We start from the raw sequence: 16373 nt of genomic DNA, 5'->3' as shown, positions 1-16373 counted from the left end.
TTAATGTATGGATGCAACAGGAATGGGCCATGAAACATTTCTTCAGGGATTTGAAGGAAAGAAACAGAACCTTTCTCTTGGTGTGAGCGTGTCCCAGATATGGCATTTTCCTTCTAATGAAAACTGAACAGAGGCATGTAAAGAAAATGCTGGCAAGAGTTCTAGCTAAGGAAGCGGTGGCATGCACTGCTCTAAAGCTTGTAAACAGCCAACCCCTCTCAAACAGGTGCCTGAATTCCAATGGGTTCTAATTATCTGCTGAGACAGATAGGTACAAAAACTTCTGACATGAGGAAACTGTCATATATATATATATATATATACACACACACATATGCTGTAATTTCAGAAAGTTTTAGCTTCTGCCGGTGGCAGGTACTGAGTGAAAGATAAGGTAGAAAATAATGAGCTTTTGTTATTTGCATGTGGAGTTTAGAAGAGACATATTGTGAGTGAACAAAAGATGCACCGTAAAACAAACTGCACTGAACTAATTCTTGGTGGGAATGTAAAAAGCTGCAGGGTGCTAAAGAAGATGCAGTGTCTTCCAGGCAAGAACACTGCTCATCAACAGAGTTTTAGAGCCACTGTTATTAGTAAGATGTAACATTTCAGGGTTTTAACATAGGTTTTAATTAGCTTGCTATAAAAATTAACCTCCTATTGCAATTTTCAGTCTTATGAGAAGGAGACGTCATGGTACTTCATCTTCATCATGTATATTGTGCTCTAATTCCTACATGCTCCCACCAATCTTTCACCCCACTGCTGCCTTACTTGATGCATTTGAACCAAATATGTGAGAACCTTGTGTCAGGATTCAAAGCTCTGCAAGGTACTAATATGGTCTGGAGACTGTACTGAGCTGTCCACGTAGACATTCATTAGTCAGGTGTGTAAAAGGCTACAGGAACTTACTCAACAATATTACTTATGTGCAGGTGAGTCAAAACCCGGCTGCCGAAAGTTGAAAACCATTATAAAGACAGAGAAAGATACAATGTTTTATTCCATCATTAAGAAAATACCCAGATTATTCTCTAGCAGGGACTCCAGAATGGAGACTGACAGACAAGAATAAAATAGCTCAGAATAAATTTTATGTAGCTATTTTCTTCCTCCCTCAGATGTGAATGCTTATGCAAAACACACTGCTGTAGATGCACTGACAATAAAGAGGGAATCATTATACCAGTAGTGGATTCTCAAGGGAACACTTGAGCCAAAACACACTCTGCCATAATTCCCCACATCTTAGTTGAATAAATTAATTTATGAATTTTCCATGAATATGTTCAACCGTTTCTCCCCTCATATATTTTATTGATCTCCATATGTGTTTAGCAACAAATAACAGAGCTCCTTTTCCATTTGCAGTAAAACAGTTTAGAGATGTTTATGTGGGCCTTGGGGTTCATAGTCAACAAACACAGCTCAGACATCAGGGAGGTAGCAGAGAAATATGAGGCTTGGCAGGACCCAGGGAGTCCTGCTATGAGGAAAGCTCAGCAGAGAGTCAAGGCACATACATTGATACCAGCAATGAGATGAGTCCCCTGAAATTAGATGGTCCGGCCCCAAACTGTGAGTGCTTCCCACTGTAGAACTGCTAAAAGGAGCTTCATCATTCATACCTGCAACACCTGCAATGTCCCTTTGATGCGGAAGACTTTATGTTGGATCATAGCTTCATTTAATGTTTTGTCTAGTACTGTATCTTATTTCCATGTGAGAAGGAGGTGACGATGGCAAAAGGAAAGAGGGCACGTAGGTTTTCTCCACAGAAGTGGAAATGCAGTGTTCATGGTCTGGAAAAAGCCAGCAGGCTCCTTTTAGACTGCAGATGCAGTGGCTGAGCAGTCCGAAAACTTCATTATTGCTCCACAAGACATCATCTGTGGCCATTCTGACTCTATCACTTAGTTTGACTTGGGCAGTGTCATTAAATCCAAAGTTGAGCAATTCATACAGGTTATTACAGCAAGTAAGAATACCATCACATGGAAAATATACTTCCTGTTTTTCTTTAGGGAAGGGGAAAAGTTACATACAGTGATTAGGTGTTGAAAAGTAATGAGTACTATCCAAATGTAATATTTAAAACAATGGAATTCTTTAATCTTTCTCCGCCAACACTGATCTGCCATCCCAGTTCTATACATACACAAACTAACACCCAACACCTTAAACAAGCACGGTGGTAATATAAATAATGTGGCTAATCACAGATGTAAGTTTACTCATGTGATTGTACTGTTGTGATCTTCAAGTTTAGCCTTCCTTGCTCTGCACACTCAGGTGATAGAAGTAGCCCTTTTAAAGCAGTTTCTTTTTTGGTTTATTTTGAGCTTTTTGGTTGCCAGCTTTACTACTCATAAAGCTGAGGCAAAACTTGCCTTGCTGCTTCTAAGTATAAAGCTCTTCCTTAAGTGCACATAAAACCAGGCTTGAAATAGGCCTTACCATCTTAAAGGGTGATATTTGAAGTATACGAAGTATAATTCTTAATGCTTAGATACATAATTTACATTTATTATACATAATAAAATATGAACTAATTGATGTTCTTTGAAGGATTAAATTATCAGCTTCAGCTGCAAGAAGATTTATGCCTGTGTTCTCAATAACATATTGACTATCAGAGTACGCTGCAGAAAGAGGCATTGCCATCAGGACTGTGCACTCAGATAGTGTTGTCCTTTCTGTTTTCCTTTCCTTCTGATGTGCTTTCCCTTGCATTTATGTTTTGTGCAGAGTGTATTTATGTATTAAACTGATGAATAATAAGTATTTATATTCCCTTCAGTCTTGCAAGAAATTAGTGCAAAGTGCAAGCTAAGCTTTGCATGTCTTTGTGGGTGGCCGTGCATTTCCTAAATCAGAAGGGCAGAACATCGCACAGAGGATGCAGCCACTCTGGTGCATTGAACTGCAGAATGGCCAGGAGATAATGTCAACAGATGTAGGCACAGGATAATGGTCTCCTGCTGCTAGATTAAAGCCTGGGCAAAGATGATCCCTTTTAACAAAAACAAACAGAGGCAAAGCCAAGATATTTGCAGTACTTTCAAAGCAGGAGGCATTTATCTTGTCACAACATCCCGTTCTGTTCTCTTGGCTTCCACTGTATCAAAATAACAGAAGATGATGCTGTGATTTTCATCAGTGGCTGTTGCTAGACAAGCTCCAGTTGCCCACACTGCATCCTCACTGGATAACGCCATCTCCTGACACTGTGTGTCCTTCAGCCTTCAAACAAGCTGCATGTTTCGGAGCATGTTGTGTCACACTGTGTAAGCATGCTGGCCTACTTTTAATTGATCAAGAATTAATGTACAGCAAAACTCAGCCTTATCAAAGGGATTTTACAGCCCAGCGTTTCCAGTTTCCCCTGGCAGGAGGCAGTCTGCAGGGAGGAGTGCCAGCCTTAGCACTGCAGGCAAAACTCCCCCTTGCACTAAGAGCCCTTGGATGCTGATCTGGTAAAATCAGTGCTTGAAGATGACAGAAATCCTAAAGGAATTCAGCTCATCAGGTATCAAGCCAAGGAGAACGCCTCACACACACAGTTTTGTTCCTGCTTCCATGTGCTGTTTTCTTTTACTCCATTTTATTAGCACGTTAGTCTGGTCTCCAGCAGCCCCGCTGCTGGGTTGGCTCTGGGGAAAACGTCCTTGGGGCCCTAACTGCAGAGAGGACAACTTACACAGGCTCAAAGCTGTTAGAGGGAAGTCAGCACTAAAATACATGTAATGCAAACAGCAAAGGCTGTGAGCAGTCGGTATGTTATAAATCAGGGCTTTTAACCAGCATGCTTTTGTAATGTAAATTCTCCTGAGTTGTCTCATCTGTCCAATACTGCACATGTCCTGCTGCCCTAAATGGTTTGAATGTGGTGACTGTCAAGAGGTGCTGTAAATCCCATCTGCTGAGCTTTTAGGGAAGGGAAAATAACAGGTCACTGAGATGAGCGGCTCCAGTGCCAGCATGATCAGCAGTGAGTGCTCCGGCATGGTGCACAGAGGGGTTTCCCAAACCAAGAGAACCTCAGGGGAGCAAAGGGTGGTGTCAGAAGGCCCCAGTTCAAGTCATAGTGGTCGACAGGACCTGGGCAGGGCCAGGAGCAAGCCAAGACAGCCTCTCACATGTGTAAAAGAAGCCATTGGGAGCACCAGTGACTGGGAGCATCACCACATGGTGGGAAACAGTGCATGGGGCAGCGGTGGGCAAGGAAGGGCACTGAAGGAAATGTTCTCGGGTTGCACCAGAGGAGGTTTAGATTGGATGTTAGGAAACGTTTCTTCACCAAAAGGGTTCTCAGGCATTAGAAGAGACTGCCCAGGGAAGCGGTGGAGTCACAATCCCTTGGAGGTATTTAGAGAAGTGGAGATGTGGCGCTGGGGACATGGTTTAGTGGTGAGCCTGGCTGTGATGGGTTAACAGTTGGACTTGATGATCTTAAAAGTCTTTTCCAACTTGAACAATTCTGTGGTTCAAAGTTACAAGACGCAGCTATAGGGAACTATACTGCTTGTGGTTTAATCTTCACTCTTCAGTTTTATTTTACAATTTGGTTGTATTTCTGGAGTTGACTGCAAGGTGAATGGCTGTTTTTAGGAGTGGTGCTGTTAACTGTTAAAGCAGTTTATTGGTAGGAGTCATTTAAGATTTCCCCCTTGTTCAGAGAAGCTAACATGTTGAAGGACCTCTCATCAACTGATGAGCTGATTTGCTTCTCACTATGGTGAGGATTGGTGTTCTTTTCATGGATGGTATTTGGACACAGCCCATTGCTCCCAGCTCCTCAACAGGCCAAACTAATAAATCAGTAATGGTAGCATGATTTCACACCTGAAACACAGGAAGGCAGCATAGGAAACACATGGGATTCTGGAGGCTTGTATGTTCTTCCCAGCTGTGCCACTGATCTTGTAAGTGACCTGCAAGAATTTGTTTTAATTTTTAGTGCTGTAGATTCCATATATTTAAGCAGGAAATAACACCACTTTACAAGGAACATTTACAAGTGCCACGCAAAACTCTGCATAGGAAGTAGCTATTATTGTTATCTGTAATAATAAAAACAATGGCATTTCAATAGACTGAAGTTTTGCAATCTGTCCAATGTCATTACTGCTAAATGCAATTTCTCATTTCATCCACAGCTGCTGCTTTTATGTCTGGTCCTAATTCAAAATGTCTTCTTGCTTTTTTAACGACTCTAGTGCAAGTTGGAGTTTCATGCATGTACTACTGGCAAAACCATCACAGCTCGATGCGAAGGGCCCTGCCCCTGCCTTCCAGCACCTGAAAGTTCGAAACACAAGACAGAGAAGGCTGGTGAGTTAAGCTGCTAATGGAATTATAGCAGATTATTTGGTTCCTGCTATGTTCTTAGAAAAACAGAAGACGTTTCTTAACTAGAAGATTTTATATGTAACACATCTGAGAAAAACTGAAGGTACAACTAATCCTTTCCTAAACACATAGTGCTTTCAAACATCTTAACTGCTGTAAAATTAACACCCACTTGGTAGTCTCGTAGGAAACCTGAGTTCTGGCTAATGATCTCATTTCTGAGTGAAAATATTTTGAATGAAAATATTGAATCATCATCAAAGAAGACAGGAAAGGAAAAATGCTACTTGATGGCTCATCTCTTCTTAGGGTAAAAAGAGTCATCAATAGTCTGCATGTTAACTAGGAAGCCGTTTGAAGGCACACATGTATATTACGTGGGATCTGAATTATCATTTTAATCTTTATTAATTTTATCATTAGAAGTCAAATATATATTAAATACTTATGTGTATTTATATAGGATATTGTTTCAATAACAAACCCATTGCAAACAACGTTATATAAACCTGAAGGCTGGAGTCTCAACACAAATGGCCATTTTCCCTGCCAGCTCTCTGGTGAGTTCTCTATTTATGTCTGAAAGCCTGGTGAGGTAATTCAGTCCCTCAGGTCTTTCCCAAGGAAGTAAGCACAAGCTGTCCCAGAGTGACCTCATCTAAAGGGAATTAGTCCTTGCAAAAGAGGCTGACTACAAGTCCAGCATCAGGGCAAGTGTCCCAGCCAGATTCTGTCTAAGTGTTACCACCCTGCTATGGGGAAAGCCCTTTGGAAGAGAAGAGGTGTTACTCATGGATGTGGTTTCTTAATACGAGTGCAGATGTGCTGGTGAGAGCATCTGGGGCAAAGGGAGCACTAGCTTGCTTTAAGTTCAGGGTTGTCACGCCTTTCTTAGGAGGAGTGCTAAGAGGGTTAACTCAGCTGCTGGGCTCCTGTGTGTTTTAGTAGATCACAAAGCCAAAGCAGTGACACGGGGTTTGCTCTTTCGTGTTAAGCAATGAAAGGTATTTGCTTTGTGCATCCCATGGAGTATAAAAAAGATGAAGCTTTAGCAATGGTCTGTTTGACCCAAAATAGTTGAGAACCTCTTAGCTCGCACTCCTCCCCGCTATGGACGTGTTCTGATGGCAACAGGCACAGAAACAGAAAGCCAAAGTTTAAACAACACTTCCTCTGGTTAGTTCAGGCCCTGTCACTTCAACTGAAAACACTGGTGATGCTGCTGCTGGTGGTGATCCACGCACTGTATTCTCTAGCCCAGCAACAGTTTGCATGTTAGATCTCCATTTACTTTCTAACACAAGAAGTGATTCTATAGCCTAGACTTTGAAAATTCAGGTTTACTCCATTTTTTTGCAAACCACAGATATTTTTCTGCATAACTATCAAACTTAGATGAAGTATTTTAGATGGCAAAGTTCAGAAATCAATACGTAACTGTAATATTGCTTTATGTGGCTTGACTCTTTCAGTTACAGTATGCCCACTGATAAATTGCCTTATTCATATTTTCTATTTCTTGTAGCCCGTATCAAGCTAGAGGAAATATTTCTTTTCCTCTGCCCTTTCTATCTCTTTGCCCTTATCAGAAAGCGTATCAGATTAATAAATCTTCAGTGACATTTTAAGCTTGCAATTTCATTCACACAAGAGAAAAAAGCTTCTAATAACCCTTATCTTGATGAATGCAATTTGATAGGGAATACATATTCTGAAACCCAGGCTTTTGTTTTGCTTGATTCAAAGCTTTAACTCCAGCCAACAAGGCATTAATTTAATGGATTGGTTGATCTGGGGAGCAGCTTTCCTGAAGGCTTTTTCAAGAGGCCAAACTTGAGCTACTGCTGCTCCTGGCATTGCCCTGGTATAAGGATATTAAATGCCTTAATTCTGCTGTCTTCAGTGTAGCATGAAGAAAGCATTCTGCCCCCTTGGAGGAGCACAGTCACCTGGGAAATAGGGAAATTGTGTATATATGGAAACATTCAAAATGCTGGAGAGGCCAGTCATCTCCTGCATAGAGTGTATGTGAGCAACTGCTCATGAGACGGACTACAGTGTTATAAACAAAATACTTGTGTGGGCCTGGGAGTGATTGTGTGTGTGCATATACGTGTATGTGCAAAACCATAATAGCATTATAATAGTTTGCTTTATCGCTGTTTCTTTCTGGGATTAGGTGCTGAAATGCTCACAAAAGAGTTTGGTATTGAGAATAAATCAATAGCAAACAGGCTTTCTAAGTTGCTTTATCTTAAATATTCTTTTGGGTTTTTGAATGTGCCAGTGATGTCTCAGTTAAAGACTTCCTTTAACTTCTTTCCTCAGTCTCCCTTCTTCAGACATTGTCTCTTCACTTGACCCACTGTTTAATGGAGTCTCAAACTGAATATTTCAGAGTTTGTCAGGCTTTTAAAGAAGAGCTCCCAGGAGAAAACATGAGTATTTCTATATGCCAGTATAAATTTCACCCAGGTGCAGTTTAAGCAGCACCTGAGAAGGGATTTGGTGTTGTGTGTGTCTGCCCTTTACAGTCTGGAAGCCAGCCAGCTTTCCTTATATTTATGGGAGAATTATGAATTCTAATCACTGAACACAAATTCCATAGCACTGCCTTTTGCCAGATTCCTTTATTTGCTCAACAAGTAGCATCACCGGGCTTTGGAGAAATAAGCCTGGCTAGTATCTGAGGGGACGTGTGTGGTGTACGAGAGCATGGCAGGCAGTCCCTGAAGCCTGGTAGTAGCAGCACGTGGGTGATGTCCCCGTCATCGGATCTCCAGACCTATCCACCTGGAGCTTCTGACTAGCCCTGTGGTTGCTTGGTACCTTAGTGTTTTCTCGAGTCTTCACACAAAATTGTTCTATTTTCCTCTTACAGTATGGTAGTATTGTTAATATTGCCAGATTGGTATAAAAATCCATAGTTTGATATCTCATATAAAACATGGTATGAAAGGGTTGTGTAGACTGTTGGGACTTGCTTTCTGCTCCTTCTTTAGTTGCCAGGTTTGTGAAATCCATTCAGATATAGCGTAATCTGAAATAGAAAATGGTAGAGAGCTAAGCCTCATGCCTTATACAGACATATCAGTGGAAAAATACTAAGGAGAATTACAGTGCAAATGCTTCCAGCAAAATGGAAATGCAGCTCTAGGAGCTACCACATAAACTTTTTACGCCTGTTATACAACAAGGTTAAATGTGTGTGGTTGTGAACTTCCAATTTGAAGGTAGTTTGCTTTAATCTTTGTACAGTCACTCAGTCATATTCAAATATTATTCCATGATAAATTACTTCCAGAAATTAAAAATGTAAAGGAACATTTAATTTCCAGAGTTCTGTAACTCTAAATGTTGTGACCTTTTTTTTTATATGCTTGTGAATAAAATTGGCAGCAGCATCAAAGAAAAGCCGTCTAAGCCTATGTGTTCAGAGGTGACAATAGACTGCAGTGTCCAAGTTGTATTTCTTCCTCCTCCTTAGGCTTCCCCAAAAACATCTCTGCTTTGAGGATGAAAATCAAGACTAACAATCATGTTTAAAAACTGGAATTCCTTTTATAATGCTAGCTGGTGCTAGGGAAACATTAATAAAATAACACAAATGCGAGCAAAAGAAAACTGCACCACAATTATTACCTTTAGTGGTAACTAAGAACAATAAAATCTGTCTACCATAAAGTTAAATCTTTGAAGAGATGGCAGGATTGCGTTCTTCATTTTCTTAAATGGAATTTTGAGTCAGGGTCTAAGAGGTAGAAAACAAAGACTCCATGAGGGTACTAATAGAAGATTTTGGAAAAGAAGACAAGTCCTAATGCTTTTTCTCTTTGCTTTTTGAGGCCCATTTAGACTCCTTAGGTTTATCAAAACACTTGATATGCTTCATTATTCACAGCAGTATCCCAGCTTTACAATATGCTTCCATGATAACTGCTGATTTTCAGCTTGGTTACTCAGAGAAAAAGGTTGAGCTGTAATCTGCCCTGAGGTTAGCTGCCCTTTCAGAACATACGTGCCCTTTTATCTAATATTATAAAATGAATAAAGCTGTAATTTCAACAAAAGAAAAGGACTGGTAAGGGACTCTTAGTGGCATCTAAGTGATAGAAGTTATTTAAGACATAAAGTTCTGTCTGCTGGTGGTTTTCAGGTACCTCTTTACAAAAGCTCTGCAGCATTAACTAGAGTTCTCATCAAGCAGGACTTACTTTGACACTAGCTGAAGCTTCTAAAATCCCTTCATAAAGAAAGGACTTCAGATGAAGAACAGCCACTTTTAGTCTTCAGAACCTGTTGGCAAGGAAAGAGATCTTTTCCCTTGAATATGCAGTTGATTCTGTTAAAAAGACAGCATTGGGCAATGACTGGAGCATCTCCTGGCAAATGTGAATTTATAGTTGCAATAATGTGGTTCTGTCAGCTTCCCCTATGCCTGCCTGACTCTTGTTTGTACCTGGGTTAGCAGCTTGGTAGCTCAGGCAGGATGCAAAACGTTTGTCAGTGGCCGCGTGCTCTTTCTGACCATACCCACTTTTTGTGTTTTCTAAGAAGCTGAGCCCTATGCTCCCAACGTATTAGTCTTCATTTGTTGCCATCAGGGTTGCAGGACTACTGGAGCATGAGTGGATGCAGTAGTTCAAAGCAGGTTTATCCCTATCTGTGTATTGTGTCTTTTTGACCTTGCAGAAACACCCAAGGGCAACTTCTAAGAAAGTGCCATTATCTTGATAAGGGGATGTAAGGTCAATAGTCAGAAGCAAATATATTCCATTACACTGAGTGTTGTTTAAATTTCTAAAGGGAACCAAGAAAACATTTTTAACTTACAGGAACAGGTCTTGGCAAGCTCTAGCAAGAATCTACCTTGTTTGGGGTATAGTTTAAGGTATGAATTGTAGCATTTATCTACCAGCCCTATTGGGTGTGATGGATAAGAAGATGTAATGTTCCATTCCTTTATAACAACAGCACTCAACGCATGAAGCTCATTTAAAGAAATGTTTCCCAAATGAATTGTATTGCTTCTTGTGCCTCGAATGACTGACAACTAAAAGAATTTAAAGTCTTGGAACTAAGTCTTTCTTTGAAGCCTACTTTCAGCAAATATTTCAGTTTCAAATTGCTATTCACAGGTTTTCATGACTACAGAGCACATCATTTTAAAGTTTATGAAGATGAAGTGTGAGTCATGAACATGGTAAAGTCGAAATTGGTTCCTGGGTTTGATTTGCCAGGAAATGTTTCATGTTGTGGCTTTAGCTTTGAAAAAAAGACTCCTCCTGATACTGAATTTCCAGGTAGATTTTTAAACCATTTATTTGAGTCTTGAACTCTGGGAATGGTAAAATAAAATCATTCAAAAATTAAGACTGCTGAAAGTTTCAAAGCTTTTATTATACCTTATTAAAACTAGGAGGGGTTTTCTGCTGTTTTACAGAGGAGAAACTGTGTTGGTTCAAACCAAAGAGTAACTTCCAATGCAGAGCAGATATAAGATCATTGAATGCAGTGATGTGTGTTCTGGACACTGACACGATCCTTTTCTGGACTTCATCTGTAAAGAGAAAGAGTAGGCTTACTAGCTCTAAACTATGCAGGATCTGATATTTTGGATCCAAAACTTTCTGTGTGAAAACTGCAATTCAGTCTTTCAATTTGTTACATGAGGAAATGCCCTCACCCAAATAAATCTATTATGTAAATATCTGTAATTAATTATTATTACAATTCTTATTACTGTTCTTTTGCCTGCAAGTTTTCACACAAGCAGATCATTTTATTATTCCTTTCCTGAAAGGATGAAAGATTAGCTTTCTTCATTTCTGCTAGAGACTGGCTGTGAGTAGTGAAGTGGCTGCACCCAATTAATATTTGATTAAAAGAAAGCGAGAAGCAGGCAAGAACAAACACCTTTGCTCTTCGTTGATGCTATCACCATCACTTACTCCTATCAGAAGCAAAAGCAAAAAGCTTCAATACTGAAGCATCAAAATGAAGATCTTGCCAGGGCCTGAAGAAGGAGTGAGGTGATGGTAGCTGGAGACGTTTTGTTCTGCTGCTTGACCTCACATGCATCTTCCTTTGGTCCACCAGTTTCTCCTGATTGGTTTTTGTATTCCTACACTGCTTCATCCTGATAGCATCTGCTATGTCTGTCAAGGTGTGTTTTATCTAGACTCATATGCAGAGCTAGCCTTGAAAGAGCCCGGGAAACACCCATTAAATGCAAATCCTTTTACTGTAGCTCAGAAAGATGGTGATGCCGTTTCAAGAGGTTTGATTGAGAGGCCTTTTCCTTCTTTGCTGAAGGAAATGTTGGTGTGGCTGTGTAGTTAATAGTTAACCATGTCCACAAACTATAGAGTGCTCCTTAGCAAAGCTTGGTGCTCATAACTCATTACCTGGGCAGGAAGTTCTCCGTGAGCTCAGTGCATATAAGGCTCTTTCTGGTCCGTTTTGCAAAAGCTGATCATCCCAAAGCATTTATGGCTGAGCAATAGATGTTGCTGAATTGGAAACATTAAAACTGCTTCTATTTATATCGCTCTGAAATTATATCACTTACATTCCCATCAAATCATACATCTTCTTTGCATTGATTTCTAGGCTAGCTAAGTATAATGAGGTGATCAATAGTAGTTACTGCTCTCCTTCAAATTCAGTGAAACATCTTTAATCAATGCAATTTACCCTCAAAAACATCCAAAATTTTTTAATGACTTTGCTGTTATTGCAGAAGTGAGGTGAAGGGAATTTCCATGGTGTACAATTAACAAGTCATCATGTAGAACAGTTTCAGGGACTGCAAAACCCTTGCAGATAAATCACTTGCAGAATCTTCTAGGGTAGTTTTGGCAAATAAGGGCGAACAACATCTGTCCTAATGATAAGTAGGTATCACTTCTTTAAAGTATGGTACTTCCCCGAAGGCAGCAAGGAGGCATCTGGAATCATGGAGATCAACTCAAAAGTTGCTGTGCTATACAGGAGAATTGCCTGCCCAAAAAGGCTTGTTTGGTTGAAGAGTAAATTCAGAACCTGATACTTGAATGTGTTTTTTTTACTGAGAGTATAAATCAAAATAGTTTTTTACTTCCAACGATTACACATACAAAGCACCCGGGTGTATCTGCTTTGACATGAACTGGGAAAGGAGAAAGAATTGTCCCCTGTGGAAGTGATTTTGCATTTTGGTCTGGCTCTAAGGTTAGCACAGAAACATTGATCATAGCTCATCCCAGACAGATAACAAGTTAGGGATGATACTATCCATTGACTAGCTGTCACTTCTTCTGCATGATCTTCCTTAGATTTGATCAAATTACAGCAGGCTCCAAAATGTAACAGCCTTCTGTTTTAGAGGCAAAAGTGACAGCAAAGAGGAAAAGGCAGTGGTAGAAGCAGCGTACTTTGCATCTTTCAGGTACTTCCTGAAGCGATGTTGACTGTAGTAGGAACATCACTGTCAGGAGGATTTGCACTTTCATTTAATGCATCTCTTTAACAAGGTAACGTCAATAGGATAACGTTGAGCCAGAATTCCTGTCATAATTTTTTGGAGGTTGAACCAGGACATGAGACATAACTCTTCATCCCCACTAAATAACGACTAATCCCAGACAGCATCAGGAGACAGGAACTGCATAAAAATAACTGTGCCAAGGTGTAATTATATTAAAAACAGTAGACATTTTTTAAAATCCTTTTGAAATCTTATGAAAGAAAACTTCAGGCTGTGCTACTTGTCTGGCAGCTCTCTGTGGCTGAGGCATGTCCTTGTGCTTTCATAAGCACTTATAGCTGCACCGTTACTTCAGGCTGAGCAGTGGACATGGGTTTCACCCCTTGCCCACCACCTAAACAACCCTGGAAACATAAGCAAATTGATTTGGTGGGTCCCATCTATATAAGCCATCAGCTGCGGGTTGCTCGCTTCCACATTGTGTTCAATACAGAGGTTCTAGGGCTGCAGCAGGCAAGGTCTGGTCCAGCATGGGGCATGCACGAAGCTGTGGAGGAAGGAGTTAGACCAGTGCTGGTAGTGGTTGCCTTGCAGAGCCATACTCAGCAAAGTGGGGTAGTTGGCAAGCCCAATGCTCAGCAGTCACAGAACTGGGGTGAGATAGAGAAGAGCTGATGTTTCCAGCCTGGACAACCCCATTTGAGTCACCTGACTCAGCAAACCCAAATCTGAGCTGGGCACATGGCCAAGGGCAGTATGGGCATGACCTGTGTCACTGCCCCTGCAGGTAACTTCCTGCTTTGATACTCAAAGGGTACAGATGCCACCCGGGTGTGTGTATAGACCCAGAAAATGCAGTTAGGGAGTACTTGGTGCAGTGGTACTCAAGAGTTTCATAAACACTTACTAAACAAAAAATTAAATTGGCTATTGATTTTCTTTCTAACCAAAAAAAAAAAAAGGTTAGAAGATGAGAGACACGGTAAACACTTAGTGCCAGCAAGTAACAATTTTCAGACAAGAAGTAATTTGATTTTGGATTGCCAACAGAAAGCTATTGAAGTGGCACACTGTGTTAATAGAAACACTGTCTAGTAACAGCAGGTCTTTGTGTGCTGATAATGATAATTAGAGCACTAAAATCTCTCTCATCATAAACCGAAACAAATAAATAAGAGTGGTTGCGTGTAGTGTGTTTTTTTTTTTTCTCATGGATATTGATTTCTGCATTTGGGGGAATATTTCCCTGACATAGAATACAAGTTAATAAAGTTTCCAGGAACCTGACACTGGAATAAATTACAGTGCTTATCACTGCAGTGTTAAGGTAAAACACCCTTAGTGTGAGGGGAAAAAGAAACCCAAACTTTTCAATAAAATACAGGAGAAAATAAGACTTCTGAAATTACAAATACACCTTTTTGTGGTTGTTTGGTTTGTTGGTTTATTTTTCCCTCGGTATCTTAGGGACTAAATTCCATCTTTGGTTACTCGCCCGAATCTGGAATCATTCCATCAGCAATGTTGGGCTAGTTGCCTTTGGCAAAATTATTCTGAGTTTACAATGGTGTAAATGGGTATGGACTAAAGACAAGATGATTTTTCCAGTGAGTTCATTACTTTTTATAGTGTTGTGTCAAATTAGTTTGGATTTTTTTCTGTTTCAAAGTCCCTGTTTATTAGTGCACAAGAATGGAGATGGAACCACCTCATTCCAAATATATACTTACATACATTGCAGCTTTCACTGCCCAACAGGGACGTTTCTACATTCATTTTCCTTGGAAGAATTGCAATTTTTTATAATTCAATTTAATAGAGTGTGTGTAAATAAAACCAACATTAATGTTCTCTGCTTCCTGTAAAGCAGATGAGATGGACTAGAATGAGTATCAGGATCTGCATTTGGGTTACTAAAATATGAACAATTTGGCTCAAGTCTGTGGGACCAGAGTCCATCATCCACTGAGAAAACACTTACTAAAATATCCTGCAACAAAAAATTGAATGGCACTGTTAGAGAAGCTTCAGGCAACCACCACGGATCTTTATGTTCCAAATGTTAAAACATACATATAGTTATTCAGTTGTTTTTTCAGATACAGGCTCAGACTCTGAAGACTGTGATGGGTCACTCAGAATTGCAGTTTAACCTTCCCTGCAGGTATCCAGCCTCTCTGGAGAGCTTGGGACTGTTAGATCTGTATTTGGAGCTGAATTATAAAGCCCTAGTTTCCTTCAAGCATTCAGACATGCTTTTATAAGATTTCTAATTAATAGTAACGTAGAAAGCAGTGAAGTTTACGTCCAAGCAAGTTGTTTACTGTATGATGATTTTCCAACTTAGTTTTAATTAGTTTTCTAATATCTGTTCCCCAAAGTGAGACAATTTAATGACTAACTGCTTAGAAGGGTATGTTTATGGGCAAAACAGTTTCCTTTATGAGAATCTACTTTAGTCAATGGTATCACTATAATCTTGGGTTTGATAAATTATGACCTTGGCTCTGTCTTGCTTGTCTGAAGGTATTTTTACATATCATCATGTCTTGTTTCTCAGTTTGTTTACAATAGTCAGGGCCTAGGAGTTATCAGGCACAGACAAGAGGCAGATTCTCTTATTGCCTAAATTGTAAGTATGCTCTATAACAGCAAGTACTCACTTATCAGGCAATCCCTGCCAATGGGAAAAATGAAAACTGGGTAAAATAAAATCATGGCGCAGTGATTTCAGGCACTGAGTTGCATGTTCTGAATGCTTCATTGATCCTTCATGGTTGAAATCCAGATTTAGCCTTTCAGTTCTTGAAAAGGTTGCAAATATTCTTGGAGAATCTAAAATGAAAAAAAGGAGGAGGAGTCTGATCTGGAAAATGGTTCCCTGAGCATTTTAGTTGAAACAACCACAATTAGGTTTCATTTGGGACTGTAAAGTGAGAAAAAAGCATATATAACTGTCTACAACATGATCTTCCAAACAACTATGGTACATTGTTGTTGATCTCTGTGATAACTTGCTATGACAAAGGAATTCCAAAGTATTTCTCAATCATAATACATCTTTTGTTAACATTATGGGATGCATCACACCCAGTGTTTATTTCTAGCTGATCCCATCCAGAAAAAGTGGATTCCAGTTCCAAAAGTACTATGAAATTGGCCTGTGTAACTTTGCAAAGCCCCTCATTTGCAGTTCTTTCTTCTGAGCCTGTTGAGCTGCAGAAGCATTGAAAGAAGTGGCTCATAGAGGAAGCACTTTACCTCTAAATTACATAGTTGGTGGGCAGAGAAGGATTAGTTCAAGGGAAATTGGCAAAAGCACAAATCTAAACAGTGTTGTGCAGTATACATTGGGCTTTCCTTTCATTTCACATATTGACACTATCATTCTGGGCATCCGAAAATCATACCAATCTTCACCTTATACATTTAAGATTGTTAAATGAAGCTTGTCTATGAATAACTTTCCTCCATCTAGTAAAATCCCATAAGCAAGCAAGAAATTCTCCACCATAAAATAAACCCTCGAATCAGAATTTTTAATGTG

The 16373-nt window shown here is 39.9% G+C and overlaps 1 protein-coding gene across 1 annotated transcript in view; it reads left to right on the top strand.

Moving 5' to 3' along the window:
* Positions 1-16373, top strand: part of SPOCK1 (SPARC (osteonectin), cwcv and kazal like domains proteoglycan 1) — a 287946-nt gene that overhangs the window by 222731 nt on the left and 48842 nt on the right. The window contains exon 6 of the mRNA XM_062638044.1: positions 5226-5340. Within this exon, the coding sequence (XP_062494028.1) occupies positions 5226-5340 (115 nt within the window). The remainder of the gene's footprint in view (positions 1-5225; positions 5341-16373) is intronic.

The sequence above is a fragment of the Pezoporus occidentalis genome, unplaced genomic scaffold (assembly GCF_034315485.1).
Source record: "Pezoporus occidentalis ecotype Australia unplaced genomic scaffold, CSIRO_AGI_Poc_V1 ctg55, whole genome shotgun sequence".
In the NCBI taxonomy this organism is placed as follows: domain Eukaryota; kingdom Metazoa; phylum Chordata; class Aves; order Psittaciformes; family Psittacidae; genus Pezoporus; species Pezoporus occidentalis.
The sequence above is the reverse complement of the archived record's forward strand: the minus strand, read 5'-3'. Positions and strand labels throughout refer to the sequence as shown.